Source organism: Perna viridis, chromosome 4 (genome assembly GCF_037379345.1).
Source record: "Perna viridis isolate PV_CMFRI_1.1 ecotype Kerala chromosome 4, ASM3737934v1, whole genome shotgun sequence".
NCBI lineage: Eukaryota > Metazoa > Mollusca > Bivalvia > Mytilida > Mytilidae > Perna > Perna viridis.
Window position 1 is genome coordinate 15,108,692 of NC_142448.1, and position 23,823 is coordinate 15,132,514.

At 33.3% G+C, this 23,823-nt stretch overlaps 1 protein-coding gene and 1 long non-coding RNA gene across 2 annotated transcripts in view; one reads left to right on the forward strand and one right to left on the reverse strand.

Annotated features, from left to right (window-relative positions):
• The first annotated feature begins 728 nt into the window (after nucleotides 1–728).
• LOC148619026 (uncharacterized) lies at nucleotides 729–18,181 on the forward strand. Its single transcript, XR_015921511.1, has 3 exons — nucleotides 729–841; nucleotides 15,273–15,310; nucleotides 18,004–18,181. It is a non-coding gene; the product is annotated as an uncharacterized LOC148619026 (long non-coding RNA).
• The window catches only part of LOC148619027 (uncharacterized), a 69,207-nt gene continuing 46,818 nt past the window's right edge, over nucleotides 1,435–23,823 (reverse strand). The window contains exons 20-29 of the mRNA XM_088578509.1: nucleotides 22,696–22,996; nucleotides 22,261–22,412; nucleotides 19,644–19,785; nucleotides 19,301–19,427; nucleotides 18,737–19,064; nucleotides 9,621–9,673; nucleotides 6,350–7,492; nucleotides 5,703–5,768; nucleotides 4,473–4,526; nucleotides 1,435–1,887 (exon numbers count right to left, since the gene is read on the reverse strand). Of these exons, the coding sequence (XP_088434635.1) occupies nucleotides 1,551–1,887; nucleotides 4,473–4,526; nucleotides 5,703–5,768; nucleotides 6,350–7,492; nucleotides 9,621–9,673; nucleotides 18,737–19,064; nucleotides 19,301–19,427; nucleotides 19,644–19,785; nucleotides 22,261–22,412; nucleotides 22,696–22,996 (2,703 nt within the window). The 3' untranslated portion in view covers nucleotides 1,435–1,550. The remainder of the gene's footprint in view (nucleotides 1,888–4,472; nucleotides 4,527–5,702; nucleotides 5,769–6,349; nucleotides 7,493–9,620; nucleotides 9,674–18,736; nucleotides 19,065–19,300; nucleotides 19,428–19,643; nucleotides 19,786–22,260; nucleotides 22,413–22,695; nucleotides 22,997–23,823) is intronic.

A 23,823-nucleotide genomic window follows, 5' to 3' on the forward strand; every position in this document is an offset into this window, starting at 1 on the left:
TGTTCAAACAACTATTCGTTAGCCCGTCATACTATCAAATCCATAACTAGATTCAGGGAATGAATTTAGGGTAATTGGTTTGCGTTTACGGTATTGCAATTCCGTAATTTTATTTCAACCAAAAGTATGGAATTTTCAGTAGCAAAACATGGACTAAGTTTGTCATTAACACAGATGTAGGGTAAGGATGTCCATTTTGTCACCCTCCCCAAAAACCCTAAAAAACTCGACTGGTTTAATAACACTTCAAGAGAACGATTTTTCTTAACCTATTCCATTATGTACATTTGTATTTGATATTTTGATTCCAGATGCAAAGAGTTTGGTGTACCAATTAGCACATCCGCGTCACATAGATGGTAGAGGGAATCCGTTGTGTATCCACTTTTCATAAACTACTTGTATCTTTTTTTTTAAATGTAATTTAATTTTCAAAGAAAGAGATTTAATGAATGCCTGCTATTTCATTATGTCATCTTTTTTTATATTGCTTTTGTGTATCTTATGTGGAAGAAAACATGGTTTTGAGATACAAGCTTTCATGATGCGATAAATTCGAAAAAGGGAGGTTAATGACCCTTTTGCAAACCTATGCTGTTTAGTATTTTAATTCATTGACTGTTATCGCTTAAGGGAACAAATATTTGATTAAAATTAATGTTTAAACAGCAACTAATGTAGATGGTAACTGTTCTTTTTGCCAGGTTGGAACCAAATTGAACGCGGCTGTTGATTTGATGATTGCAGGCGGATGTGTGCGTCGACATTTGTTTCCTGACGAAAAACAAACTGGAAAAGTTAATATCCGATTAAAACGAAAATTTGGGATATTTCATGCCAGGTAAGTGAGATCCCTATTGATTTAGGTGAAATTTCGTTTATGGTCAACGACAGTAAACAGTCAGTGACAGCGGCCAAAAAACTTAACTTTTTCCCGTAAAATTAAGGTTCCGGATGATAACTAAAACAGTTTACATCTGATTTAAACCAAACTTTAGGGTATTGTTATATATCAGGTAAGTGAGAACCATTTTGATTTAGGAGTAATTTCAATCATGGCCAAGGTTGCCGTTCAATGAAACTTTGTTTAAATGTTGTTCATCATATTATGTAGAGAAGTGCATGAAGGAAGATAATTGCTGATGGCGCAATGTAAATTTTGAAAGAATTTGTTTCATGTTAAAATCTTGCAAGTTCAACCAACAAAGCAAAGGATTTTAAAAAAAAAACCCGAAGAAATGGGGTCTCAAATGGTTCACATCTGATTAATAAAAGACACAATAAAAATATTTCTTTCTCTAAAAGGGGACGCAGTTCGGTTAGTGCTCCACTGGTGTATTTTGATTTTCCGTTGATGTTTTGTGTTATATTTTAACAACCGTTCTGACCAGATCAAAAACTGTTCGGATTCGATATTAAGGAAAACAAATGGTGTTGACATGGAAAATCTTTTAAATACAATCTTTGAACAAAATATTTCATAATATTCAAAATAAAATAACAATAATAATAACAAATATAAAGTTTAAAACACAAAACAACAGTATTATCTATCCTGAATCTGTATCAGTACTATCCAGGTTGATACGCCTGGTAGCTAAAGCCTTCATTGATTTTTGGAACTCTTTGTTCGGATCAAGGATATTAGGGGACTTTGGTATAATTGATGATAGGGAATGAATTGATATTTTGCCATCCGAGTCATCAGACTTGGCATCAATAACACTACTTCGTTGCTCCCTTGACTCATGTTGCTTCTCTGGTGATGGCAGCGTCCTTGTTGGGGACCTATATCTTGAATCGGGAATCTGCTTTTTAGTTGGTGACGGCGAACCTGTTGGAGGGAGGGCTATTTGATTGCCAGGCTTCGAGGGTGGTCCACTGAAGCTAAAAAGTTCATCAAAATGATCGAAGCATAACATTGAAAAATACTTTAAGTACAGACTTAAAATTTTCAAAATACGAAAGCCTTTTAGGGCCATACAATTTACTTTTTATAACAGATTATTTATTTGTTGTACAGATTACTGCTTTGATATAACAAATTACTTATTTGATTTCACAAGTTAATAATTAGATATACCATATTACTTATTTGATATAACAAGTTATTAATTTGATATGACAGATTACTAATTTGATATAACATGTTACTAATTTGATATGACAGATTACTAATTTGATATAACATGTTACTAATTTGATATGACAGATTACTTATTTGATATAAAAATTACTACTTTGATACAACTCAGTTATTTGGTGTAATTACATAAGTACAACATGTATTTTACAGTCAATTTTACATTCAGTAACATGGTGTCGTGACTTAATTATCACATGTCTGTGAAGAGATCAACATGGAACATAGAAAAAAGTTGATAGAAAATAGAAATGTATTATTACCTACGCCTTATTTTCGAAGAAATTAAATTAATCTTAGCAAGCTAGCATGAAATAATGATTTAAACAAGACATTAAGAAGCGCATTACCGCGTCGCTTGGGTTATACAGACGAAGATTTTCCAGTAACTTGCTAAACGTTGCAACATTCTTGTGGGAAAAGTTAAATGAATCTGGACAATACCATGGATACCGATTTATGCAAATATGAAATGGAGAGAAGAAATATGTGAACCTACTTATGCAAGTGATGGATCTGACTTGTATTCGCTATGGAGACCAATCATTCCTTATTTAGTATTATAGGTGCAGAATTTAACAATGTTAATAAAAAATGTATAAAAGAAGTTTACCATTTACTATTTCATGAAAAATATACCACTACCCCGAACGACTCCTCGTCTGTTGTTTTGGCTAACTTGATTCATTAGCCGGCAAGGATTTACATGAAAATTAAACAAATTTAGAGACTGTGAGGTCAATCGCACAGAGAGCATTGAAAGTGAAGAAAAGATTTGATGTATTTCATTTCCTAATCATAGAGTTCACCACAAAATTAAAAAGCCCCTCTCTCACATACACCCTTGCAGATCACTAAGAAATCTAAACTCCAATATACCTCATGTGTTGTCCATAGTTATTTTATGATGTCAGAAGACTTTTGAATTTATAATCACATCCAGATAAACTACCAATAATAAAAACGTTCGATACAGATGGAATTGTTTAGTTTTAAGGATTGTTTAAATTGGGCACAAACATATCAAATCATTTGCGTTCGATCGGTCAAAGTTCACTTGTTGTCATTTGTACTTTATGAAATGTATTTTATTTCTTTCTTGTTTTCTTTGTAAATGGCGAAATGGTTTAGTTCACTGTGTAATGGGTTCTTTATGCTTCATGTATTCGTCTTTGGTGATTGTAAGTTGAATTCTTATGTACGTTAATCGAATTCGAAAATCGAGACGACTACAAACACAAACCTAATAAATAATATAAATTTAAGTAACCAAATATATGTGCACAAAAAAAAAAAAAAATAAACAGACAAATAAAAAACTCGGACCGTACTTAAACTTGGCACACGAACAAGGTGCACTGGTAATGTAAACGTCCTCTGTTTTCATGAAACGACCAAAGAGTTGCTCATATAGTGTCAAGTCTAGTAAATAAAAGGAATAATTGATACGTCATGTAACAGTCAATAATAAAACTGTTGTATGAAATTAGTAATTTGTTATATTAAACTACTAACTTGTTATACCAAATTACTAACTTGTTATACCAAATTACTAACTTGTAATATCAAATTAATTGTCTGTTATAGCAAATTAATAATCTGTTATAACACACTATATCAAAAGGCTCCCAGGAGCCTGCATCGCTCACCTGGTTAGATTTTTGCCTTTCAAGGGCAATAACTCTTACAAGAAGTCGCCTGACAACATTGATCCCTGAAAACAAGTAGTGTCAGAGAAGATTTTTGAAAAAAAAAAAAACATTCAAAATAGCAAAACAACGTCGAAAAAGGGCAATAACTCTTACATGGCTTAACAGATTAAAATCAAAATTTGAATAAAGATAGATCTCATCAGGTTGAACACTTTTACCTATGTCAGAACTTAGATTGATCTAACGGTTTTGGAGATACATGCGAAAAACTACTGTCTGGTCCCTATTTTGTATTTTTAGTAACGGCGGCTATGTTTTTTGACGGACCAAAAATTCCCAAATCAGTTCTATGCAGGTTATCCCAAGAAACATTCGTACCAAGTTTGGTTACAATTGGTCAAGTAGAGACATAGGAAAAGAGTTTTGAAATATTGTTAACGACGACGACGGACGCCTAGTGATGGCAATAGCTCACATGGCCTTCGGCCAGAAGAGGTAAAAAGTAAATTGTATGGCTCTAAAAGGTTTCCGTAATAAAGTATTAATCGTATAAAAAGTTTGTTTATGAAAACATCAATGTACATGTGTAATGAATTTGTAACTTCCATGCTAGGATTTTGTTGTATAATATCGTATCCTGCATGCTATAAAATGTCAATACAAAGTATATCAAATACCTTGGATCTCTTGATGCAAACATCCAGTTAGGAGGCGGGGGAGGAGGTGGAAGTCTAAAAGAAAAAAAAATGCCTTTATCTAAATCGTGCTAGAATCTGCAATAGTAGTAAATATTGGTTCAATGACAGTTCGAAAGTTACCAGTTTGTTGTGAAAAATAGAAAAAAACTTGTAAAGATTATTAATGACATAATGTACATGTAAACAGAAGGCTCCAAGGAGCCTGAATCACTCACCTGGTTATTTTTTTTGCCTTTCAAGGGCAATAACTTTAACAAGGAGTCGTCCAACAACTTTGATAATCCTGCAGACTTTTACGTACCTTAGCATAATTATCATTTCAACGATTGAAAGTTTCCATCTATCATAGTATTCAATATATTAGCTGAAAACTGTATAAAAAACGTAATTTTTTTACCTTCCAAGAACAATTACTCGTAAAAGTTGTTGTCCGACAATTTGATCCCTTGCAGACTTTTGAAGGCCTTATAATAAGGATCATTTCGGCAATTGAAAGAATTTGGCTAAACATAACGGTTCAGGAGATATATGCGAAAAAACCTCTTTGTTCTATTTTTTTGTAACTGTGGCTATGTTTTCAGACGGATCAAAAATCCAAACACCAGTTCTATACAAAATATTCCAAAGAACATTAATATTAAGTTTGGTTCCGATCGGTCGAGTAATGTCAGAGGAGAAGATTTTTGAAAGAAAACGAGTACTATCTTTAAAAAATGATATATCGACGCAGTTAAATCTTGTTCTTTTTACTTATAATTGTCAATATTTCATTCAGGAAAATTACACATGGCACGTACTTTCGATACAGTTTTTTCGAACTCTACTAAGTTATGAGTATTTGGCCAATCAGGAAACAGAATTGTGATCAGGTAACTTGCGTTTCCAAGGAAGAGCGTCTTTAAGGTCAAAGGGTAAAAAGCGAAACTATACCGACTGCGTCAGAAAAAAAAACATTAAGAAGAGCATAACTAAATGTTAGAACTAGTCAGTTTTCCTCAAGGAGACTGCACCACGCACTTGTAATATCTGAATATAGTGTAATAGCTAAATTTAAGAGATTTTAATCATGAATATTCCAGGCAATTTTGAAAAAAAGATAACCTCTTTCTCCCTTCATTACCCAATTCAAAGTGTATTAGGGTCAAAACCAGATATTAAATAAGAAAACAACATACACAAATATGTAAACATTAAAATTCAATAAATTACCCCATGTCAACATTAGCAGTAGCTTCATACAGGCCTCTTTCAGGAGTCAGTCCTTTAGTTGGGGACCTGTAATATGATCATAGCAATCACACATGTTTGCCCCAAGTAAAACTTCCATCTATTGATATAACAATGTTTTTAAAAAAAAAAAACATTTACTGGAATCAGAACTACAGGCCTATCAATTTATAAAAGAAAAAAGTAAGTTTTACCCTTTTTATTCAATACAATGAAATTAATTCAAATTCTTGCAAACAATTCGCTGATATCAAACAAATAGGAAATAATAACACGAAAACGAAACCGCAGTATAGTCAAAAACACGCACCTAGCCGAATGAACACTGCACATCTTTGGAGATTTTGCCATTTTGAAATTAAAAACTGTTAATTGGTTGACGCTTTTAAGAAAAGATAGCTGCTTTAATGTGATATATTTGGATAAAATCAGTAAGTCATCAAAACCTCCTTTTTTAAAGAAAGCAAGCTTATTTAAATGTTATCAGTGATATTACCGGCAGTATGAATCGAAAAGAATCAAAATGTTTATTCTATGTGTTCGTTGATTCTCCCCCAAAACTATTTAAAAAAGTCAACAACGATCCGCAAATCTGAAAATATCACACCATAGAGGTAAAACCTACTTACTTCTTTTCTGATGGAAGGATTCTAGTTGGAGAAGTTTTGGTACCGTAAATGGATCTGCTGACATACTCCAAATCATGATCTGTATACTTATGTTTACTGATATAGCCCACGTTGTTATGATCATCATCTTCATATTCTTGCCTACTGATGTATAAAACATTCTCTTTGCTATTTTCATATTCATGTCTACCGCCATAACCTGGAACAGCTCTACTGTCTTCATAACCAGATCTATTTACCAAACTCAAGTTATCGTCAGGTTGATATTCGTTTCTACTCACATACAAAACATTATCAGAAACTTCAGAACTGTGTTGACTTAAACTGTTGATAGTGCTCCTACTCATGCGTTGGGTCGATGGCATACTTGGTCGGTAGAGTTGTTTTCCAGATGATCCTCTTTGAGCCATTTCCAATCGTTCAGAAGACGAACCACGTCCAGTTCTACTTATACCACGACTCATTTGTCGATGTGCTTGCTGATCAGGTTGCAGGATTGGAGTTGACATTCGTGATGAAGTTGACAATGGTGGACCGATTACTGATCCCTGTGTTTGGGGATCAAAATCAAGTCTTTGACGAGGTGCATACATCATTTGTGATCCTGGTAGTGATTGTGGTTGATGAGACATTGCTTGGCTTCTAACAGAAGAAGCTCTTCTCATAGACTGTATTGACGATTGTCCGCCTTTTGGTGGTGGTGGAATCGTTGAAGATGACAGTCCTTGATACAAAGTTTTTGGTAATGTTTCGGACTGAGGTCTTGGTAGTGACTGGGATGACGGTCGAGGTAGTGTTTGTGATGACTGTTGAAGCAGTGCCTTTGAGGAAGGATATGTATGCGATGGAGCTGGTGGTAATGTCTGCGATGATGGCCGTGGTAGCGTTTGAGATGAAGAGCGTGTTTGTGATGACGGTCGTGGTAATGTTTGAGATGAAGGTCCTGGTGGTAATTTAGATCCAGATCTTGGCACAGTTGCAGAATGTAATCTGGATAACTCCGGTGAAGACATAGCTAATTGTCCTGACATCTTGTAAGATGCAACTGATTCCTTAGATGACTTACGATCTTGGGATCCCATAACCTCAGATGGCCTTGTTGTTGGTAGTACAGCTTCCAAAGACGTCTTTTTTATGCTATCTCTACAATGAAAACGGTAAAATAAATATGAAATATTTCACATGACATGTTTTACCCAACAGCGATATAAGAAATTAACAAAGCGTTAAAGATGAAGTTAGTTGTAATATTACTCTAGCAGATGTTGATTGGATGTGAAATTAAAGACGACTTTATCATTGGTCACAACAAAAATTCTAACACTCATAAAAGACTTATGCAGTCCAGTGGTGGATCCGATCCAGAAATTCTGAATAGGGAAAAAGTGGGAGGGGCTGGTGATTGGCCTAAGGTAGGCTCACTCCAGAGATTTCAAATTAAGTTTATAAAATCAGTCACATTTTTTTGCGCATTAAGGGGATGGCCTCCTTGGATCCTCCTATGTATTCAAATCAATTTCCATTTTTGCTTCACCCATCATACCTATTTTTTTTACCTAATAGTATTGTTGACTCTACGAACCAATAACTCCAAAGCTAAAACACTATGCTTTATCGGAAGATTTTGATAGAGGACAATGCCTGGAAATAGATAATACTAGAACAAGAATATATTGATTCTGTGTTGGAGTTGATCAAAGCCATGAAATATAATTCAGAAACAAGTGCGTATATCATGTAGGACAATAATTAACCAGAAGTAGGAAAACATTTTCACCGTTAACGATTGATACCTTGCCATAACTGTTGACAAACACTAAGTAACATATGGACAAAGAGTCTCCCATGTATGTACTGATTTCCTTAACTGCAAAATTATAAAGACAGATCTTTCAAACTCTTTCAACATTATTAACATTACAACTTTCTGCAGTTAATAGTTCAGATTTACCACAACACTTTCTATTCAAGAAGCATTATAAATTTATTGTAATTTATGAAGCTATAATCTATAAAATCAATTTTAAATTGTTATTAAGATATACTTATATTAAGATTTGCTTTTTCGACATTTTTTACTATCATTTCATTTCACAACTAAAGTTTGTATTAAAAGATATTACACAGCGCTGTTTGTACAAGAACAGCAGAAAAGATAGGTAGAAATTTATCAAATTGTTGCCAGAAACTCTATATTGAAAAGCGATTCTGATACAGCGAAAGAGATTTATACGAAGCTTATGGACAGAATCATTGTCTAATTTGGTGAACTTGTTTTTAATCTAACTATCGACAAAAGACGACTTAAAAGTAACCAAAAAAACAATATTGGTTTTTCGTTAAATTATTTTGGATAATATGAATAATATTGTCCATGAATATTTTTTTCGTTTCGGCGAACATTACTTTCCAATTGAACTTGATATAAAGTACACAGTGAGTCTGCTTAATCCGACTCATATTTTGATAATAAATCGAAAAAAAGAGAGAAAAAACTCTTGACTAATAATGTGAATAACGCGATAACTTATTATTATTACGGATTGTTCATTTTCTATTTATATATTGTTATATTGCGTTCCTAAGTTCAATTATTATTTTAACTTTAAACATTTTTTGTTGACGTTTAATGGACTTCTGTATTAAGAAAAATGTTTTCATGATAAGTTCTTACAACAGGCATGTAAAATCGAGATTGAGGCCTTCACCATATATAATGTTGCAGAGGTTTTCTTTTATCGTTTCACAGATGAGCAACTAAGCGGATCACAGTTTTTGTGGTCTTTTTATCACATTCTTTTAATGCTTTATTTGTTTTCAGTTCCAAATTTACCTTCCAAATATGGTTAATTTTCACTTGTTTATTATTTATATGTACACGAAGGGTAATAACAAAATTAACGAACTGATAAAATACCGGTAGTCCAAGGCAGTCTGTATAACAAATGGCAATATCAGGATAAAAACCCAAAAGTTGGATATCACTGCAATGGTCCTGAGTTGGTTCAGGCATTTCTAATATGAAAGATGGGTTAAGCCCAGTTCTATAGCACACTTAACCTCCCACTTGTATTACGATGAACTAAGCTACATAACAACTTAAATAATTTTTGTTTTTGGAAAGACATAGAACTTTTATCCTGTCAGTGCACATCGTTTGTGCATCACGTTTTAATGCATTCTGAGCTATATATAAACCTGGAGTTTTCTCCGATTTTACATAATACAATTATCTTCACTCATATCATTCATATAACAGGAAATGACATACCCTGATCTGCTTCTTGATGTCTTGGTCGCTAAGTTGCTAGCACTGCCCAAAGTCTATAAAAGGAAATAGAAAAATTATCAAAGATAAGTTATACATGTAATTTATATTCATAAAGGAATCTAGAGAAACCAAATCACTAGAGCGAATCTTACAATCTACACACTTAACAAATCAGTTACTCTTAGTATTAAACCCGTTCAATTCGTATGTAAAAATCATGCCCGCTTTCCGAGATTCTTATATTAGAAAACTGAGTTAACTGAAGAATAATTTTACCCTAATAAGTTAAGTTCAATGTCAAAGTAACGTGGAAAAGACACAAATCAAGTAGGGAATTAATTGCAGTCGTTCCACTTGTACTTTTCATTGTACGTGCAATAAATATGATAACAACAAATTTATACTCTTTCATATTCGAATAAAGAGATTTATGCCTTTGCTTTATTTTTTTTTACATACTGATCAATTAAACACAATGACTTTTCATTTCGTACTGTCAATTTTCCTTTCATCTGAGGCAACATCCCTTCAGCACTTGCATATGGAATTTTCCTATCACAACTCATACGTTATGACAGAGCTTGCAGGAACTACGCAGACTTTTTGTACCGCGCTAGACTTCTTCCAATAAGGCTTTCTGGAACAGGGTTATGTTGTTACAAGACAGAAGTCATCACTTCAGAAGTTTTATGGTTGTCATCATGAACTCATGGATCGTTACGGTGTTGCCATCTGCGCCATGAGAACCGATTTGCTCAACGTGTCATAGTTTTCATTTCCTCTTTCTTCTACCATGAACTTCACTTTTATGAGCAATTCGGTGGATGTTTCTAGAAAAGCAGGACACTTACCCAATCGGTGCACCTGGCCCATGCTTCAAAGTTTTTAGTGGAGTCCAAGTTGCTCATTACTTTTGTTGCTTTGTACTTATAATTTTGGTCATTTTATATTCTTTGCTGTATGTGTCTGTTTTCCCTGTCTGGTCTTTGTCCTTGGATTACATACTTTTGATTTCCGCAAGAATCTTGATTCCCTTGATTACTTTTATTAACCTGATATAAAATATAAGATGTGGTATGATTGGCAATGAGACAGTCATTCACCAAAAATCAAGCAATGAATAATTAAAACCTACAGTCACCATACTTGCTTCAATGATGGACAACAACCACTGGAGTACAGGTTCCTGGCCTGAAACAGGCTAATACAGTATGTGGTGGTGCTTGACATGTTTATGAGCGCTTAACCCTCCCCAAACCTGGGACAGCGGTGGGAAAATACAACAATAAAACGAAAATAAAATCTGTTGAATTCGGTAACTTTTGAGATCAATACAGAATACAAACACTTTATCAAATTGGACAAAGGCAACAAGCTGTATCTACCTCAAAAGAATACTCGCTTTTTCTCCAAACATGTTCAACAGGATTTAGTGAACATATCATAAAATGTCAGGTCTTCATGCAAATGCCATGATAAAAACAATGACGTTCACGTGGCATATTAGTAATGTTACATGGAACTATTAGTATTAAGCACCAGCGGCATACTAAAACATGGAATAGAGTACCTTTGTAAAGAACTTATTAATTCAATTGATCACACAGTTGTTTGTACGTTAAAGGAGACATGACACAAAATATTATTTTTTCAATTTTTGGTTTATTTGATTTATTACACCTCATATATATCATAAAAACGTCCCTTTTTCACATTATACATCTTTATTTCTCCATAAACCTCTTTACAGTGGTATAGAGACAGTTAATATTACAATATAGTACTAATGGCAAAATATATGATACGCAAAACTATATAATTAGGAACATCAGTACAATAGGTTACGAAACAATGTATGAAATCATTACTAATGTACATCAAAATGTTTCATTATTAAACATATTTATTACGCTGGAGAATTCAACTTTTGCATTATATCTCTCATAACAAGAATATTTGGACGTGATCTAAATCTAAATTTCAAATTATTCCTTCTATCAATATCAAATGCGGAGCAAGAAAAAAGGTAATGAAACTCATCACCAATTTCGTGAGAGTTACATAAAAAACATTTTCTATCATTTCGATTGATATTTCGCCATCTGCCAGATTCAATCGGCAAGTTATGATTTGTAGTCCTAAATCTACAAAGTCCGGTCGCCTTTTTATGATCTAAAACTTTCAAATAGTGTTCGAACTCAAACTTTTCTTTGAAAATTCGATAATTTAGTGTCTTCGGTGAATTCTGAACTTGGGAATTCCATGACTGGTTAAATTGATCTGTCAGTTTTTGTTTGACAATGTTATAAACCAGGTATTACTGACAAAATTTTGTGTATCCCAAACGTATGACAATTCACAATTATCAAATATGGATTTAATAAAGTTAATCCAAATCATATTTTGTCCATCAAAAAATGTTCGTAAACAAAGTTTGTACAAAATAACAGGTAGTTTCTCTTGTTTTCCAAATATTAATTTGGACCAGTAATTGACTGTTCTCAATTTGATGCAAATATCAAGAGGATATCTCCAAAGCTCCCCGTAGACCATGTAGTCTGGTGTGCAATTACATTTTACAGAATTTTAAGTGTACCCGCTCAATTATGCAGTTATCCCCTGATCCCCAAATCTCACAGCCATATAAAAGTATTGGCTGAACTACCTTGTCAAAGAGTTGCAGTTGACATTCAACAGATAAATTGTGCAATCTTCCTTTCTTTAGGATATCATACATTGCACTTGTAGCTTTCTTGGCATTTACTTGTTTTGCCCGTAGGAAACTACCTGATTTTGTCCTAAATAATTAAATTCATTTACTATTTCCGATTCGGATTCATTATACGTAAAACTCAAATTATTCGGTAATCTTCCTTTGCTAAAAATAAAAATTTTGCTTTTATTTATATTCACTTTAAGTTTCCACATTTCACAGTAATCATGTAGCGCAACTCCCTGGTTTTGTAAATCTTCCTTTGACTCTGTCAAAAGGACAGTGTCATCAGCATTATATTAAATAAACAGTTTTAAAAAAATGATTTAGTTCTATTTCTAAATCAACAGTATTATGTGTTAAACCCTCCATATTCTTGCTATTGAAAAAAGCATCAAGATCATTTAAATACAATGAAAAAAAGCAAGAGTGATAGGTTTTCACCCTGTCGAACACCAACATTACATGGAAAATAATCAGAAAAATATGTGCCATTACAGATTCCTGACTTAATATTAATGTACATATTTACAACAACATTGAGTATCTTTCCATTTATTGAGCTTGCTATTAGCTTTCGCCACAAGCCAGGGCGCCAGACTGTGTCTTAGCAAAATCATTACACGCACAAAACAGTTTCTTCTTTAATTTCAAAAGATCAAATAATACATTAAAATATAGATGCTATCAGATGTGGAATAACCTTTTTTAAATCCAAATTAATTTTCATTGAGAAAAAAGTATGTCTCAGCAAAATCACTAAGACGTGTATTTAACACAGCTGTAAAAAGTTTTCCAAGGCAACTTAGAATAGTAATAGGCCTGTAGTTCTTTGGATCCCTCTTTTCTCCCTTGTTCTTACAGAACGGTAAAATATTTCCCCTGAGCCAAATTTCAGGAACGTGTCTTGTGTTGAATGTGATATTGAAAAGTTTTAAATAGATAGGCATAAAAATCTGTGACGAACTCTTTATATATTCAATGATAATAAAATCGTCACCGGATGCTTTATCATTTTTCAATGATTAAATACAATTTTGAATTTCATCTTTTGTAATATTGCAATTTATAGTATCGTTCAACTCTTCTGGCTGAACTTCAGGAGCAACATAATTATCATCATCTGTCGAGTTCAAATCTTAGAAGAATTCGTGCAGAACATCAATAGAAATATCGTTACTGTTACGTCTTTGTCTATTACTTCTCAATAAATTCCAAAACTCTTTTGAGTTACTCTTTCTGAGATTTTCAATCTTGTTTCTCATTTTTCGTCTATGTAAATTATTGCTCTATTTAACTCTCGTTTATAACTACGTTCAGCACTTGTCTTCCGTTCCTTGTTAATATAATTTTTTTAGCGTCTTTTTGCTATTCTAAAAGCCTTACGTTTTTGCAAAAAATCTTTGTTAAACCAAGGTTTGTTCTCTTTTTTATTACATGCATTTTTATCCTTCTTAACTGTATATGTACCAAAAACACTCTCTGCAGATTCAATTACAATTGTATTAAAAGAATCTACTATGTTGTCTACAATTTCTTGATTTATAACTACATCTTCATTTATGCTATTCAAAAGTTGCAGTAAATTTTCAACTCTATCAAATTTATATTTTCTATAAAACATTTGTTTATCATTTTCATTTCGCTTTTTAATCTTTTTTCCATCATCATTACAGTCTTCTTTTGTGCTCTTTGCTAGTTTCGTCCATTGTTATAATTCAATTTAAGAGCAACAGATGTATGCGCATCAAAGTACAACTCAGAAAATTACAATACATCTTGGGTAACAACAAAATTTAATAATGCATATGTACAAATAAAATAGTCAACAACATTTTGCTTGTCTGCATGTAAAATTACCAAATTTATCTCCATTTACTCTTCCTTTAATGTAAAACAATTATTGTTTCTACAAAAATCTAATGATCTATTTCCGCTATGATTTTTACCCTACCGGTGCACCTGGTCCATGCTCCTAGTTTTTAGTGGAGTCCGTGTCGTTCATTTGCTTTTGTTACTTTGTATGTATGATTTTAGTTACTTTGTGTTCTTTGTTTTGTATGTGTTTTCCATGTCTGGTCTTTGTCCCTGGCTTACATTCTTACCGCTATAACCTTGTTTCTCTTGATTACACTTTGATTCATCTTGGCTATTACGCTTATATAACATGTCAAGCTCTGGTAATGTACTACCACAATCAGTAATAACAAAATCTACAGGACAATTGTTATTTACATTTAATTCATTAAAATCTAGATCATAAGTAACAGTTCTACAGTTAAAATCACCATTTAGTAATATATTAGTTGTGATCATTTGATAATTCTAAAAATTTTTGTTGTTAAAGTTCGTTTATAGCATCATCTACTCTGTATACTGAATTTTCTGGTGGTATGTATATATTACCAAAGAATATGTCTTCGTCAGTTTTGAATAAACTTTTAGAAATTTTGACCCAGCATACTAGCTCACTGACAGAGTCGACAGTGTTAACATTTTTTTCTAAATCAGTTTTAAACCCAAAAGCTATGCCTCCAGATTTAATGTTTGCATAATACTTTCTATTTTTCAATTTGAAAAGTGTATCTTGGAATGTCAATAGTATCTAAATCATCTGTTCTAGTTTCAGTAAGACAGATAAAATCATAAATGTCAATAGTATCTAAATCATCTGTTCCAGTCTCAGTAAGTCAGATAAAATCACAATTTCATGTTCCCAATTTTTAGTGGAGTCCGAGTTGCTCATTTACTTTTGTTACTTTGTATGTATGATTTTAGTTACTTTATGTTCTTTGTTGTGTATGTCTGTTTTCCATGTCTGGTCTTTGTCCATGGACTACATTCTGTTGATTACCGCTATAACCTTGGTTCCCTTGATTACTCTTTGTAACAATTCCGTAAATTCAGGATAATGCATTTTGAATTTTGTAACATTTCAGGATAATGCATTTTATTCAGTACACTACAACAATTCAATGTAAGTATATTTATATGTACATTTTGTAAAATACAGTTAAAATTGTTCGTATCGTTTATATCGTCATATCAGTTCTCCGCATTTGGATCTCCACGGGACTTCTACATGGGTGTTGTTTTCATGCGTTGTCGTTTCAGGGTATAACCGGAGCGGCGGTTAGGTGTTACATGCCCTGATGCTCCATTTGGCGTTTCAGCTCTACAAACCTCCTCGTCGTCCTGTTCATCTTCCTGGTAGACTAAACCATCTACATACAAAATATCCCTCACCAGATTAACTTCATGGCCTGCATCGCGTTTTGCCTCCATGATGGGATATAGGCTCATTCGCGCCTGTTCGATTTCTTCTGGAAATTGTTGTTTGATGCTTCCCCTTTAAGCAATGTGTATTTGACAGAACACATGTGACACATGCAGTCACATACGTCGTTTATTTGAAGATAAACTGATAAAAAATTGACGATGACCCAAGCCACACGAATTTTAATCAGCCATTTGATCACGTGACCGGGCTACGTAATTGGTTCTCGATTGAACTTTTTATATAATTTCACCCCTTTTTACGGAACGTTACTCCTGACAAGTGTACCAGTACCCCGCAAGTACAGCTATAGGATAATATTTACGTAATTATTTTTTATTGGTTTTTGATAATTTTATTTGAAACCCATAAGGGTTTCGTGCTGAAGCTTCCTCGTATTCTAAATCTTTTTTGCTAAAATTTTAATATTTTAACTGACCTATAAAAAAATATTGTTCATACTAGAAAAGCTCAGTTAAACTCACCTACGGTCACCTATTATATACTGTGTATTGTTTCAAATTTTCAATGTAAATTGTTTCATTTCAAAATACGTAAAACAAAAGAAATACAATTACATTTCAAAGATCGAAGTCATACACCTGCGTCGACACCTGTGTCACAAGGCGCCGAACCGTGTAAAGATAAAAGAAGCCGCCCACGCTTTCTCTTGGTCATAATTAAGTCTACCGGGCTCGTTAATTGATACAACCCAGCGACAAAGAGAGAACGATACGCAGAAAGTCATTTTTCTAAAGTTGTATCCTCTTTCTTCAAGTCCAAAAAATAGTGTGCAGTAGTTGTGTTTTCGTCTCGCGGGGATGTTTGCCCAACGAAAATGAAAAGCTGGCAGAAAACAACTTTTTATCTAAACACGCTTATCGCACTCATACACAGATCATTGGGCCACTCTGCATCATACATGTATATACCAACTATTTTCGAAGATTTTTAATAATTTTTTCGGGCATGTGTATACATTTTCAGTGCACCCAAATGGAGATTGAGAACTAATGACGTAGCACTTCTATATATGATAAGTAGGTGTTACTTCCGGTTTTCATTATGTATATTAATTAGGTCGTCGTGGTAACACATATAAATGGTTCTAACTTTATTTGTCACAGCATTTATGAAACATTGTCATTCAGCTGAAACAATCAACACCATCTATTATTACGAATCGCCAGCGTACATATTATGGTTAGTATCTATATGCCACAAGTGGTTAGGCCCCATTACGTTATAAACTCGTCTGTGAAGTCTTCCCGATTTCCTTGTTTGAGCTCCAGATGAATCTAAACGTTGAATAGAGTCTCTTAAACGCCATCTCTGTACTCTAATGCCATATTTAATACATTCAATTCGAAGCTTCATCATGTCTACTGCATTTGAAACTCCCAGAGCTTCTAATTCATGTCTCGAAAGTACACCCGCAATGTTTGGTGTTATCTTTTTTCTTTCAAAATGTACAAACGCATGCTTCAAATCAAACTTCTTTAGTACAATCAACATGAGTGATTCCTCCATTTTGTTTTTTTTTCTAATTTCCCATGATTCCTTTTGTCTTTACAAAACGGCAAAGTTCCAGCATATAATATCAAACTACCATCGTATAATGTCAAAGTACCATCATATAATGAAAGTTTATAACATAAGGCAGTTACGGCGTTTCATACACTAATCGCATGAGAAAACGTTCGTTATACTCGTATCTAAACATACTATAGTTTATTTTTTATAAATATAAACGTTTAAAAAGTGACATTTCTGTGTCGCGTCTTCTTTAGCTAACGACATATAATAAAATTTCAAAGTAAAACAAGGAGCCTGAATCGCTCACCAGGTTATGTTTTTTGCTTTTTAAGGGTTATAACTCTAAAAGAAGATGTCTGACAATGTTGAGTTCATGAAGACTTTGGTGGGACTTATCATGAGGATCATTTCATCAATCGAAAGTTTCATTCTATCTACATTTGTATTATGGTTTTCAAGATATTGACTGAAAACTGCAAAAAACGTAATTTTTTGCTTTTCAAGGGCAATAACTCTAATATGGAGTTGACAACTTTGATCCCAGGAGACTTTGGTAGGCCTTATAATAAGAATCATTTCAGCGATTGAAAGTTTCATTTTATCTATCATAGTTTTCAAGATAAAGACTGAAAATTGTAAAAAAAAAGTCATTTTTCACCTCTCAAGGGCAATAATCCTTACATGGAGTCGTCTGACAACTTTGATCCCTATGAAACTTTTGTAACTACTGTACGACCCACATGTTCTATTTTTAGTAATGGCAGCCATGTTTTTTAACTGATCAAAAATTCAAATGGCCATTTTGTGCAGGATACTCTATGGAACAGTCGTTATAAGTTTCATGCAAATCTATTCAGTAGTTTCAGAGGAGACGTTTGAAGAAATTGTTAACAACGACGACGACGACGACGGACACCAAGTGATGGCAATAGCTCACATGGTCCATGGCCAGGTAAGCTAAAAAGCAAGGGCATCAAGTAGGACGAAATGTAATAGAGTTCATTAATATCAAATTTTTAAAAAGATTGTCAATGACAGAACCAAATATAAACATAATTCAAAGATTTATCTATGATAGGTGAAGATAAACCTTCGGGATTAATTTATTCAATTTTTTTTCCAAAAAATAAGTTAAGTACAATCAAACTTCGGCATCAAATCTTTATATTTATGGAAGAATTTCTGGTACCAAAAACCTTGACTCAACAATTTACCGATAATACAGCGATTTCGTTCATTAAAATCTAAAACATTATTACAAACACAGGGACACTCCTACCTTATGTCACTAATGTTTTACAGTAATAACAGTACAGATAGTAAAATCAATTGAAAATATAATTACACAGATGACTTCAAAATTTAAAGGAATTCAAAGAAAAAACTCATAAATGTTTAAGGAAAATGATCTGCACTGTCAACTATGGTAAGTTATGGCCTGATGACACTAGTCTATCAAAAAGTAATAGGGCACCAAATAATGCTGACTCCTTTTGACTTTTTGCAAGTGTTATATTTATAAGTTACAGTGTTCATTTCATGTTATTTCCAGTTGAACATAGTTTTGTTGTCATCAATTAGTTACAGTACCTTCTGAATATCCTGAACACTGTATGATTCTTCAGGAACTTCGGGAATATCTTCCATCTGTGTGTTTTCAGCCGATGTTTCTCTAGTTGGTGCCTTGCTGCTTTCCTCAGCCAAGGATGTGTCTATGCCCTCCGTTCCAGATGTAAACATACCCTCAGTACCCTCCGTTCCCGATTCAAGCACATCAGTACCTTCCATTTCAGATTCCATCATACTCAAACCTTCTGTATCGTAACTCTCGTCGATTGCTATCCTAACTTTCAGACCTTTCCCTTCTGCTTTTGGCGAGCCTTCCATTTGTGACAGAATTCCTTTCTTCACTTCTTCTCTGAATTTTCATTTAATGTATATTCAACATTTTTCAAGTGGTTTTATTCATTCGACTTAACTAATTGTGACAGACAATTAATTAAACACCCCTTATAGGAAATATGTCCTCCTGAATAAATAGGCATTAGAGATTGAGACATTGATTTGCATCAAAACCGCAAAAAATAATTTCAGTTGCAGGTACGTATTTACAAAACTCATGATCGTGATCATAATAATACAAATAATACTTACAATTCTTTCTTGTGAATTGCCTTTAAACGATGAGTTCCCAGAAAGAACACACAACCCACAAGTAAAAGAGATATCACTATTAGAAAAACAGTTATTCCCATTTTTTCTTCCTCTTGAACATAATTTTCTGAAAGTAGAAAGCAAAACTATGTCTGTATGGTCACATAACATATTTACTGGACTAAACAATATTATCAACAAAACTTCCTATGACCAAAATATTTTCCTTTTCATTTAAATAAGAAAAAATTCGTGGAAATATGTTAAAGGACAACGATTGTATATTAACATATCAATAGTAAAGTAGACGTTAACATCATTTAGTCGCACTAAATAAACTCACCAACTTTTACATCATGACGAATAAGAAAATACGCATGCAAAACAGTATACATTCCGTCTTTTTTAACAGCACAGCTATACAGGCCAGTTTGGTTAGGAGATGGTTTTAAGTCCAGCTCACCAATAGAGTTCAAACCTGGTACCTGTTTGAATGAAAACTTACTTTTATTAACATAGTTCTATTTGCGATCTTGTGATTAGTCATTGGTTGTTTAATCTTTATAAAAAAAGAAACTGAAAGATGGAAATAATTATGACGTTGCCAAAAACATATGTTGTTATAGTTTGTGCTAATTAAAAACCTATTTGAAATCCATTTAAATTGAGACGAAGGTTTTTAACGTCATTTCTTATGATAAATGACCATGCATAAAGAAATCAACTAAATGTCAGTAAGAACAAGGTTAACATTTTACTCTCAATGAACAAAAGTTTTGAGACACTTTATGCAGTTCTGTAAACATTATCAGTATGTAACTGCTATCAACTGATATGTGAAATCAGTTATATCTTCTTTGCTTTTGTTTCTAATCTGGGTATTATTGTAATGCCAAAGACAACATCTATGGAGTCTGAATCGTTTATGTGGGTACTACACTGTTACATAGTTATTAAAGCAAGTTAAGCAAAGTAAACTTTTCCATCGAATATCATGAATATTCAGGCATCTTAAATCGGAAGTGGAAGTGAAAAAGGTCATCCTTTTTATAAATGTGAGTCACTATTAGATCAGTTTCAGCAGGGACCAAGGCCAAAAGGGGTTTCACAAAGGGTTGCTTCGAAAAGTTGAGTGGCCATATCTGCTCCCTAATGACCCTTATCTGTAGAAGCAGCACAAAAAGTGGATTGTTAGTGGAAAGTATTAAGTACCAGTCAACATAAATTTCAAACACTGTTAATGGTAAAGTGATTCATGGTGAAGAAAAACCCACCAAATAAACGATGCTTTTTCAGTCTACATATGCTTTACTCTCCCATAACAACAGTCTTTTTTGCATTCAGATTTGGACTTTTAAGGAAATCATACATTCATCTCGCACTGAAATCAACCAAATGAAGCCAAATCAAGAACTCTTCCAAAGTGCAAATTTCACGTACAATCTTTTATCTCAAAAGCGCAACAACCAAATGAAAAACTAAGACTGGTTATGTGATGAGTAACTGTTTCTGAACAAGAAATAAAACTAAATTTGTGGGTTTTTAACATGCATGAATCACCTCCTGTCTGATTTCTAGAAAGACTGCTACTTAAGAGAAAAACCCAATCAAGTTTCAAAGAGTAATCAAGGGAACCAAGGTTATAGCGGTAATCAAAAGAATGTAATCCAGGGAAAAAGAACAGACATGGAAAACAGACATACACAACAATGAACATAAAGTAAAATCATACATACAAAGTAACAAAAGTAAATGAGCAACTCGGACTCCACTAAAAACTGGGAGCATGGACCAGGTGCAGCGGTAGGGTAAGCGTCCTCTGCTTTTCTAGAAACACCCGCCGAGTTGCTCATAAAAAGTCAAGTCCGGGGTAGACAAACGAGGAAAGGAAAACTATGACCCGTTGAATAAATCAGTTTTCATGGTGCTGATGGATACACCATAACGATCCACGAGTTCATGATGACGACCATAAAACTTCTGTAGTGATGACTTCAATCTTGTAGCAAAGCCTATTTGTTAGAGTTCTAGCGTGATAAAAAAAAAAGTCTGCGTAGTTTCGGCAAGCTCTGGCATAACGTATGAGTTGTGATATGAACACTCCATAGGCAGGAGCCGAAGGGATGTTGTCACAGATGAAAGGAAAGTTGACAATTCTGAATGAATAGTCATCACGTTTGTCGTAAAGTTTTGTCAATAGTTTTCCTCTACCATCGATTTCTAAGTTTAGGTCAAGATATGAGGCTGACCTCACAGTGTCTGTAGTATCCTTTATCTCAAGTTCTTTTGGGTAGATGCGATGTATCAATTCCCCGATATTAGGATTGTTTAAAGATAATACGTCATCTATATAGCGGAAACTGAGATTGAAGGATCTAGCTAAACGATATTCTTTCTTTCTGATCAGATCAGCTATAAAGTCAGCCTCATAAGAGTGAAGGAATAGGTCAGCAAGTAAAGGAGCACAATTTGTTCCCATTGGAATGCCGACCGTTTGTTGAAAAAACACGTCCACCACACTGGACAAATATGTTGTCGATTAAGTATTTGCTCCTGCACTTTTCAAGAAGTTGACCATCACCCTATTCTGTACAATCAAACTCGATCAAAAGTGAATCATATATAACAGTCCTACTATTAACAGTGTATACGATGATTACATACATATTCAAATGAAAAATAACGTTTTAAGATACCTGGTCACAAAATTAACAAAAAGTTTCTTGAAAATAGATATTTCAAGAGATATTTCTAATTACTGGTATGATTTGTTTTCTTTACATTTCACGGTATCATTATGGTTTAGTTTTTTGCAGAGTTAGTATAGTTCACCTCCTATTAACTTATTCTATTACTTAAAAAGTACAATTTTTTTAAAAATTTTCTGCAGAATTTTCAGCAAATTCTTAATAAGTGGATGTGTGTGTGTGTGTTTTTTTTGCTTCTTTTTGAAAACTTAACTTCTGAATCACTTTGATCTTGGCATGTATTGGTAATAACTGATCTTCTTTAAACCATTCAATCCTGGTGTTGACACCATTATCATAACCGGTGTAGTCGCAGCGAAATTCTACATTACTATCCCGATGTTCATACACTTCAGTTGCTTTCCCTAAGACAGAAGATGAGCTTTTAAACTATAGGCTTAAGAACGGAATCGCAAGTCACATTGGTATTGCTTAAACGTTCAAGATTAGGCAATACCAATGTGACCAAAGTAGTGAATTATTATAATTTAGTTAGACAATCCGAAATAGCCTTATGAACAAAATACTATTACTAACAAAAAAGGACTTAATTAAATTCTTGAGTCTGTTGTAAAGTAAAGCTAATGTGGTACAATCCTTAGAAAAGTTTTTTGTCTAATAAAAACTAAAATAAATTATTACATTTACCTGGACTGTTTATTCCTAGTGATGATAATTCACCTTGATCATTCATAACTGGATTCGCATCCACTCTGTAAAGTTTACCATTCAAATTTATGTCGTGAATGATACCATGAAACCCCTCAATAATTCCAGTAATCAAATCATACATGAACTCATCAGACTTTTCACCTCCACCAACCAACACATAAGCAGCTGGTTGATACCCTTCTTCTGGTAGTGACATCTGTATCGCATTAGCTCTGTTAACACTTACTGCAGCATGTTTGTCACTCACAATAACTTCAATTTTGCACCATTGATACATCTAAAATAAAAAATACCAATCATATAAATATTCCAAGTTTCTGTATGCTGTGTACATTTTTCATGGACTATTATCTAAATTTAGGAATAGAATATTATTTATACATCGTTTTAAACATTTATCATATCTTACTAAACATTGTATTCAACACAATAATACTTTACCACCTGACTGTATTTCGACAGTTTTTTTGTTCAAACGATATTTAAACGAAAACAATTAAATGCTTCCTAAATCGTTTTAAAGTTATCTTAACTCGCACAACGGCTGGTGATTCAAATATATTAAGACAATTATATTTTATAAATTGTGTATACGTGAGAATACAAGGCGTGTGATAACTATTAAATGTTTGGGAATTAAAACAAAATCAAAATTAGTAATATATTAACCACTGTATTATAGTAATATTTTTTTTTCAAATTCCTGCTTCAGCTCCAAAAAATGCCTCTGGACTGATCTTTTTTTTTTGGTATTGATATCTTCGTCAAGTTTTAAGGAGTTGATATCTGAATATGTAAGTTGTATTTAAAGAATCGATCTAATATTTATGCAATGACTGGCATTAATCAAATGTGGATTTCGAGAAAAAAAAATTAAAAAACTCCTAGCTAACACGAATCAAGATCTTTGTAACTTTTTACCTACATTCTATACGGACATCACGTGACCACAGCAAACGGAAAAAATGAAAATTTTAATTCAAAAGGCACACATAATATCTACTTTGATCATTACTACAGTTAGGTACAACACTTAAACAGATAAAGAAATCATTACAATATTGATGTTTTAATTGTCCATCTTTAAGCACATTTGAATCTTTT